The 9,704-nt window shown below is 39.9% G+C and overlaps 1 protein-coding gene across 1 annotated transcript in view; it reads left to right on the top strand.

Moving 5' to 3' along the window:
* The window catches only part of sash1a (SAM and SH3 domain containing 1a), a gene marked incomplete at its 5' end in the record, with an annotated part of 84,281 nt that extends 75,340 nt beyond the window's left edge, over positions 1-8,941 (top strand). Inside the window, 3 exon segments of the mRNA XM_014011572.1 lie at positions 3,970-5,000; positions 7,068-7,199; positions 7,283-8,941. Coding sequence (XP_013867026.1) covers positions 3,970-5,000; positions 7,068-7,199; positions 7,283-7,543 — 1,424 coding nt within the window.
* Between the last annotated feature and the right edge of the window lie 763 nt (positions 8,942-9,704).

Below are 9,704 nucleotides of genomic sequence, written 5' to 3'. Positions count from 1 at the left end.
CCACTCAACCACTAGATGTCGCTGAAAACAACAAATCCTACACACTGTGCCTTTAAATCCTAAATCCAAATATAAAGGCTAAATCTTAAATGTTGTGGCTAAATGTTGAACTTTACGTTTAAGTATAGAAATAGAATTACTTAAATGTAAATTTCGACAGGAAATGAAAGGCGTTGTTTGCTTTTGGTGCTTGGCTCTTATGTCATCACCCTGAGACAATAGCAATCAACGCTGCTAACGCTACAAGTTCACATTTAGGTAATTTGGAATGGAACTCAGCCTTTGCTGTTGGTGCTCAGCTCAGGCTCTTATGTCATCACCCTGAGACAATAGCAATCAACGCTGCTAACGCTACAAGACATCAAACTTGCAGTTGCGGCCGGTGTCCGAGCTGCACTTTCAACTGCTGGACCACATGTAGCATTTTTTGTTGTTTTCAATGAACAGATTTAAAATTTAAATAAAATCTTTAGCAGCGGTTTGCAGCAACTAGCAGCATTAGACGTCATCATCCTGTGACGAAAGCAACCACTAATGCTGCTATCGTTGCTGAAGATGGCACAACATAAACACGACATATAAGATTTAATAGAGTTAAGATTTAATATTTACGTATATCATTTATCATTTAGTAAAATGCAAGAACAGTGAGCTAAATTATAAAATGTTAGTGGAAAATTTAAARTATTTTTCACTCAGAAAGTGAACTAAATATTGTAAAGGCATCAGTGACTATTCTTGACATTTTCTTTTCACTTGGCACACCATAACATTTCTTATGTTTATATTGAATACATTGCACAATCATCCGTTATGTGCCTAAGATGATGTGGGTGAAAATACTCTAAAACCTTACAGAGGTCTTATTTTGTTTTTRTTTCATGCTTCTCTCGAGACTGATGTGTCTCTCTGCATTCTCCATTTTTTTTAAATCATTCAGTTTTCTTTTTAACAGTTTCATAACTCATATATCTCTGATTTTTCTTGTTTCTGTACGGTCCTATCTGCTGGTTTCTCCTTCATATGTAACGTGTGGCTTTCAGGTGCACCAAATGCAGAAATTAGAAAGAAAATAAAGTGCAATAAAATTATTTCTCTTAAATAATAAAAGGGACTCTGGTGCCGCTTCATTTCTCTTTTTTATTTTTATTTTATTTTGTTTTGTCTGATTTTTTGTCCTGTTTGTTTTGTTTTTTTTTCCTTCCATGCCACTAAATTGTTCTCAGTCATTGCCTAACATGTAGGTGTTTTTTATGCAAGGTCAGGGTTCCACAGCTCTACTGTTTGAACATTTATGTCTGCAACATTTTGGTTTGGCATTGGTTTTAGATTTATCTTTTAAATTGTTGCACAAATTCAAAATTTTATCTTTTTAAAAAGAGTTACTGTGGACCCCTGAACCCTTCATTTATTAAGCTTTTCTTTAACTTTCAAATTTCATTGCTGTTTCTACCTGTAGAAATTCTTTCCTATAACATCTAAAGCAACTCATAATCTGTATAATGTCTAATGTTACACTTAGAGGATTCCCTTTAAAATGCAGGCTTTCATATTGAGTGACTCCCTTAAGTCATTACAAAAGTTTAAATTAATTGTTTGTTATATACAGGTTTTTAAACAGTTTTCCAGATTTTGAAATTGTAAAATCACCACATCCACTCTTTATTTAGCTTTTTTTAATTTGAAGAGGATTCCTTATTTTATGTCCAAAATTGAGAACAAACTCTCTTCCCAGCTTCAAATATAGGCTCATATGTTGGAACTGTTGATGTCCCCAAATGACTGTATCAAACATTTTAGTAGATCTTACCATACCACAATTAAAAGTCCTTGGCAAGCCACACTATGTGGCTGTCCTCCATTTCACTCATCCATTTTGCTCTTAAAGTGAAGGATMGATGGTAAGTAGCTTCATCTTTTTTTTTTGTTCTAAAGCATTTCATTCAGAAATCTTTATGTGGAATTGCTGATTGACAACAAATCTGTCAAGTCAGACATCAATCAAAAGGCTAATCTAATCCAAATAGTCTTCAGTGTATTTGTCATGAAGACGTCTGCTTTTAATTGTTCCTTATTGGCTGCATTTTTAAACTAAAAAGCAGCTGTTTTTTTCCCTGAGGCTATAGCGTTTGATAAAATAATTGGTGCAGTTTACTTTTACTGATTTACAGTTTTTGCGTTCATACAGTGGGTAAAATAAGTATTGAACACGTCAACATTTTTCTCAGTAAATATATTACTAGAGGTGCTAATGACATGAAATTTCCACCAGATGTTGGTAACAACCCAAGTGATCCATACATACAAAGAAATCAAACCATAAATGTCCAGAAATGAAGTTATTTGTAATAATGTGGAATGGCACAGGGAAAAGTATTGAACACATGAAGAAAGGGAGGTGTAAAAAGGCATGGAAAGCCAAGACACCAGCTGAACTCTCTCAGTAATTAGAAAGCAAGCCTGCCCCTTGTCAGTGCAAGTTAATATCAGCTGGTTCAGTCCCAAATGATGGCCAGGTATCACACAAGAACCATCTGATGATGGGTAAAAGTAAAGAGCTCTCTCAAGACCTTCACAACCTTATTGTTGCAAAGCAAAATGATGGCATCGGTTACAGAAGAATGTCTAAACTTCTGAAGGTTCCAGTGAGCACTGTTGGGGCCATAATTCAGAAGTGGAAAGAACATTATTTCACCATAAACCGACCACGACCAGGTGCTCCTCACAAGATTTCTGACAGAGGAGTGAAAAGAATTATCAGAAGAGTTGTCCAAGAGCCAAGGACCACTTGTGGAGAGCTTCAGAAAGACCTGGAATTAGCAGGTACGTTTGTTTCAAAGAAAACAATAAGTAATGCACTGAACCACCATGGCCTGTATGCACGCTCACCACGCAAGACTCCACTGCTGAAGAAACAGCTGCACAACATTTAAACAAGCCTGTGTAATACTGGGAGAATATAGTCTGGTCAGATGAGACCAACATTGAACTGTTTGGATGCCAGAATACACATCATGTTTGGAGGTCAAATGGCACTGCACATCAGCCCAAAAACACCATACCAACAGTGAAGTTTGGAGGTGGGAACATCATGGTGTGGGGCTGTTTTTCAGCATATGGTACTGGCAAACTTCAAATAATTGAAGGAAGGATGAGTGGGAAAATGTACAGAGACATTCTTGATAAAAATCTGCTTCCATCTACCAGGATGATGAAGACGAAACGTGGCTGGACATTTCAGCAAGACAATGAGCCCAAACACAAAGCCAAGGAAACTCTCAGTTGGTTTCAGAGAAAGAAACTAAAGCTGCTGGAATGGCCCAGCCAATCACCTGACCTGAATCCAACAGAAAATCTATGGAAAGAACTAAAGATCAGAGTTCATAGAAGAGGTCCACGAAACCTTCAAGATTTGAAGACTGTTTGTGTGGAAGAATGGGCCAAAATCACACCTGAGCAAYGCATGCCACTAGTTTCTCCATACAGGAGGCATCTTGAAGCTGTCATTGACAACAAAAGCTTTTGTACAAAGTATTAGATAAATTTCAGTAAGTGTGTTCAATACTTTTTCCCTGTACCATTCCACATTATTACAAATAACTTCACTTCTGGACATTTATGGTTTGATTTCTTTGTATGTATGGATCACTTGGGTTGTTACCAACATCTGGTGAAAATTTCATGTCATTAGCACCTCTAGTAATATATTTACTGAGAAAAATGGTGACGTGTTCAATACTTATTTGACGTGCTGTATTTTTACTTCTTCACATTCATTGTTACACTTGTTTCGCCAATGTATGCAGACGTAATTAAAACTGTGAATAACTGAAAGGAAAAAAAGGCATAAAGCAGCCMAGGAAAATTCTGAGTCATACACAATATTAAGAAAAATTGGTTTTATGAGTCTTTTTTTATGTAAGTGTAAATTTTTTACGTCAGTTATAAGCGAGGGCTTGTATTTTGCAGGTAAAAACAGGAAAGCGTCCCGTTCCACTCGCTCCTCGGCAGGACTTCAGTCTCCAGACTACCCGACGCTGCCTCTGTTTTCTTCAGATGCTCTGCAACACAACAGCAAAAACCAGCGCACAAAGTTCCCAAAAGGCTTCTTCGTCAAGCCTTCGCTGAAGGGTTTCAACTTCCGAGGGCTGCGTAAAACCCAAAGACGCTCGCCCATCCCAGCCAGCCGCAGCTGTGAGGACCTCGACGGTCCGCCACAACCTACTGGACCCTGGAAACGTTCCCACTCTCTGGGAGATCTGCAGTGGGAGCAGAATTTGGAGCAGAAAGGTGATCTGAGGGTTGTGCTAAAACCCACAAAGGAAATGCCCAGATCAGGCAACAGCAGTCCCGTCAAGGTGTTTAGAGAGGAACGTTCTCCGATTAAAAATGTCACTCCAACAGTAAGCCCTAAAGGGAGAGTTGATAGACCACCCATACCATCCCAACTTCCTCTTCGCTCCTCATGTCCGACAATCCAGTCCTCCCACCCTACTGAACCTCTCTCAAGTCCCACTCCAAGTCCTCCTGATTCTAGTGCAAGTGGGGAGAGGGTCATCCTGACTCATACCAAAAAGCCTCCCATCCCGCCTCCCGTTCCTGCCAAGAAATCGAAAGAAAGACTAGCCAACGGCATCCGTCACCCATCTCTATCCCTGTCTTCCTCGCCGTCCCCCACCGCCTCGCCGACGCATTCCTTTCATCGTTCTCAACCAAGCAGCCCCGTAACCCGCAGCCCAATCCCCAGCCCCATCCTCAGTGCCCCGGCTCTACCTGCCAAGACCATGAGTCCGCCAGCGAGTCCGTGTGCCCACTCTTTAGGCGACGAATCAGACTCGGCACCAGCTGTGCAGCCTCCATGGCTCTCAGATCTTGGAGGTAAAATGGCCGTTACGAGGAAGCTCTCCCACAGCAAAATGAGTCCTGATCTGCACTCCCTGCTGGAGCAACGGCTGCTGGCTGAGGGCATCGATCTGACTGAGGAGCCTTACTCTGGCAAGGTAAGCAATGCATCTGAAGGAATCTATCGGTTAGCTACTGATGTTAAAAGCACTACACCATTTTCTTAGTTTGCCTTCTAAGTATTRACTTTTATGATCTATTGTTTGACGATTGTTATGTCTTGATTAAAATAGGTTTAGTTACATGCCCAAAACATTATCACAACACATAAGAAACCATTTCTAAATCATTCGGTGAGAATTGCTGTTCAGAGTGGCCTGCAATGCAGCCGTAGGCCTGCAGGGGGCGCACCAGGCACTGAAGAACTGTGTATGTATAAAAGACCCGAACTTCCGGTTTGTTTTAGCGTTGCTATTGCCGACTCCAGTYGGGAGGAATAAACAGCTCGCTCGTGCCAGATCTGGTGTTGTATGGTCTAATCTCTTCACACTTCAATTTATTCAACATTTACGTGTTTTCGTCTCGACTTCAGTTAATGAACACTAAATTTTCTTACACATCAATGGAAGCGTAAGAACACCACCTTTCAGTGGTTGTTTTCTTCTTAACTTTAAACTAAATATAAGATGAAGTGGTACAGTAGAAAACTCAGTTTTCAAGAGGACCATATTAAAGTTGGCACACAGCTGAAACGTTTCAAGTCATATTTTCCGCAGTAAATGTGAAAAGTTTAAGATGTTTCTTGGCTAACTTGTTAGGCGTCAGGCTTCTTCAGCCCTTTCAGCACTGTAACATGCTTAACTTAACACAGTCATAATTTGACTTTTACTTGGGTCCAAAATTGTTCTTTGTTGAAGCCAATAACATCAGCAGCTCACTTCAGAACTCTGCAKTCAATTTCAAAATATGCCCAAATAAAACTTGTGCTTCTTGTTGTGTGAATACGCTGGGTGAGGAGGTGTGTGCTTGTCTGCACTAATAAATATGTTGCTTGGATCTGAAGAGGAAAAGACTGTGGCTTCGGTCTCGCTGTGCTGCAGTTCAGATTAAGTTTATAGGCTGAATCTTACTGAAGTCAGACAGGGTCATAAAAACGTTTGGCACTCATCAGACCCCCGGCTCAGTCTCTGAAACATGGTGGAGCCCCTAAGACTGGCAGGAAAACAACACTTGTTCAAAGGAATGAGGTGTGAAAAAGGGCCTGAAACCACAGTAAAGCTCCACTTAAGACTTGAGAGGCATGTTTTTTCCTGTAGTGTTTTTCATTTAGGTAATTTATTGGATATTTTACTGCATTTTCTTGTTAATTTATTTTAGAATTAAAAATACTAATTTCTATAACAGGTTTTTTAAGGTACAAAGTACTCCACGAGAATGGGCGAGGGCCGTTTGGTCTTTCACAAGAACAAGAAATTTCGGACATGATTAAAAAAAATCACAAATAGGAAAGAAAGACCTGATGTTAGGTAGACTTTAATAAAATGCAGGCAGGTATAGCTGAGTGTCATTACCATAAAGATTAAAATGTTCTCTATAGTTTTGAAGAAACTGAGAGGAATAGCAGGGGCCCAAGTATTGATCTTTGAGGTACACCACAGCTCCGCTAAGCAAAGGATCTATCACTAATACGAATAATGGCAAAGGTTCTGCTTGAGAGCTATCAGAGTAAGTCCTTAACACCAATCTATAACTGTAGATCACATGTGTCAAACTCGTCAAAACGTGGGCCAAATGTGGCCAGTCACAGCATTTTATGTGGCCCACAAATCTTCAAAGATAGTGCATGCTGCTTTAAAGCCAGCATTGACCATGAACTGCATCTCCCATAATGCATGTTGATTATTTTATCCATGAAATRTTGGCMTCCCACCACTAAGTGAAGCTGTATAGAGTTCAAAGGTTGCAGGTAATTAGTGAAATTCACTGYATTGGTTTAACACATGCAGTTTCTGTACAACAGAGTGCCCTAAAAACCAAAGGGAAGCTGTTGAAACACTGTTAGTCAGTAATATACAGTTGGTTTTCTGATTGTCTTTAGCCCACTTGAGTGGACCTTGGTGTTTTATTTCTTTTTCCTACTGGATAGGAAATGTAGATTTGTGTGGTTTGAGTGTTTTTCTTTTATTCGTAGTTGAYGTGTCCCTCTCTACTTTTTCCACCGTCAGCATGGCCGATGTGGCATCCCTCAGGCGCTGATACAACGTTACTCCGAGGACTTGGAGCTGCCTGCCAAAGACGTAGCCTCTACAGTGGACCAGCTCCGAGTTAAAGAACTCCGGAAACAACATCGCATGGCTGTAAGGCAACGACAGAACGTTTAGGTAGAAAAACTCCAAACTGATGAAATCTGGAAATGTTTTAATGTATTTCTCTCACTCAGATCCCCTCCGGCGGTTTGACAGAGATGTGCCGAAAACCTGCTCCCACAGGTAACGTCAGCACCGTGTCCGATTGGCTCGTCTCCATCGGCCTGCCCATGTACGCCTCGTCCCTGGCGGCGGCGGGCGTCGACACCCTGAGTCGCGTGGCCTTGTTAACGGAGAGCASCGTGTGGGAGGCCGGGGTGCGGGACGAAAGACACGCCCGTCGCCTGATCGCCGAGGCCAGATCGGTCAATGCACACAGGGAGGTGCGGTCCTAAGCTTGAAATCGACTCCTTTATCTACCATCTCATTTAAAACTTGACCAGAAGGGTGGCCACGGAACTGAAAAGACCACAGTTTGTGTCGACGTCGCTACAGTGCTTCCTGTCCTGCACGTGTCGACACCCTTACCCTGCTCCGCAACTTTCTCTGTTTGACACTTTGAGCTTTCTTAAATGTTTACGGCAGTCAGGCGTTTCTCCTAACAGCCAAGACTCGATATCAGATGCCTTTAAATGAAAAACGAGACTCTGTTGGAYGGCTTCCATTCTGACTACACCTGCAAAGTCTTCAACAAAGAAGACTTGGACCATGCCTTTAAGGATGATAGCACACATTTTGTAGGATCGACATGTTTTTTTTTTTTCATTTTTTGGATCCAGGAAGACGGTTTGATTCTTACGTATTCTATGAGCAAAATGATTTCATCTCTCTTGTGGYGATGCAGCATAATCTGACAGTAAAATCGGGACTTTCAATAAACTAAACCAACACTTTTTTTGTATCATGTTTCTGTATTATAGCATAAAGCACATCTTAATTTTCAAATGATCTATATGTTAAAAGTTGTGTTTGCATTCTGAATGTTACAGCTCTCAGTCACTTCTTAGACAAAACATCATTCCTCTGTATTTCCTTTYATTCCCTGCTAGGATGCACATCTTGCTCTAACATTAAGAGTTATAGAGATACACTTTTTTTTGGCTGTAGTAACCACAATCACCTTTTATGGAAACAGTACATTCCTTGATCTAAGATAGGATGTTTTAAATGCCTTACCAATATGAATGAATTGCTACAGGAAGTAGTTTTGAATATCGTGACTGAGATGGAACAGTGCCAAAACTGCCTTTTTTTTGGTTCAAATTTGTTTACATTTACTTTTTTTTAATTCAACAGCCAGTTACTTTCAATGGTGCACTTATGTGCACCAAAGAAGATGTTTGAGGTTTAGTTTAAGTCTTTGTTCCAAGATGTAAGATATCTGGCAAAGCACAGACATTTTCCTGTGTTGAACGCCTGTTGGGTTACTTTGGTCCRCATTTGTTGTCAAAAAGAAATTAATAATGCTCATGAGTTCCAGATGACATCTTGGCTGCTGTATCAGAAATTTATTGACTGTCTACTTTTTTTTTTTTTTTTAATTAGAGTTCTCAAGGAGCATTTTAAACTTCAAATCAGCATCGGAGCAAAATTGGTGCCGTGTCAAGAAAAAAAAAAAACTAAAAGGAAATTGACACCAGATTTGAAAAWTTTTCTTTAATATTCAGCAAACCAAATTCTTGAAATGCAAAGTACACAGAGAGAGGAGTCAGACTGCTGACGTGTTTTTGTGCAAAAAAGAAAAACCATAACGCTAAACGGAAAATTATGGCGGCYGTCTGGTGACATTGGGTTAAAAAAATGATGTGAAACAGTAAATGAAAGTGGATTACTGCCATGTTAAAACAACTCTAATCCCAAAGCTTTATAGTACGGAGCCCATTTGGTGACATTGAAAAAAAAAGTAAATAGTATAGTTAATGGTCACAAGATAATTATTTAATATAGAAATGAATGACATATATAGTCGCTTGCGGTAAAGTATGAAGTATTTTTTAGCATTATATGTTACAGCTATATGACATGGGTTAGCTTTATTTTTATTAGTTAAACACTCAAAACAGGATTCTCTCTCACCCTGTGATTTTTAGTGAGAGTTTTCACATTTCGGGTGTTGAGCGTCATCTACGAAAAGTGAACACTTTCAATTGAACCACGGAGGTACACTTTTGGGATTAAACTTAAACCAATAAAAACTAATAACAAAAGTGGGGTACCTTTTGAATAACTAAAAACAAAAAACATATTCATAAATAATCTGACTTCAACAATGTCCATCTCTGACAGAGACTGGGCTGCTCAAGTTGGTCGTGGCCACCACTTCTTATCTCGTGGCCACACGTTAATTTTGTTTAATCCAATGTCATCGGACGGTCTCCGCAGAAATATCCAGATCAGTATAATTTTCAATTTCTTTATTCTTTCTTTAATTTTTATGTTTTGCTGTGGGCACTTGAAACAGATATTTGATGCCTTTGTTTCTCTCTGCAATCAAAGTGGTGCTCTGGGAAAGTGAAGATGAGTGTGTGTGGTGTGTGTGTGTGTGTGTGTGTGTGT

This window comes from Austrofundulus limnaeus, unplaced genomic scaffold (assembly GCF_001266775.1).
Source record: "Austrofundulus limnaeus strain Quisiro unplaced genomic scaffold, Austrofundulus_limnaeus-1.0 Scaffold82, whole genome shotgun sequence".
NCBI lineage: Eukaryota > Metazoa > Chordata > Actinopteri > Cyprinodontiformes > Rivulidae > Austrofundulus > Austrofundulus limnaeus.
The sequence above is the reverse complement of the archived record's forward strand: the minus strand, read 5'-3'. Positions and strand labels throughout refer to the sequence as shown.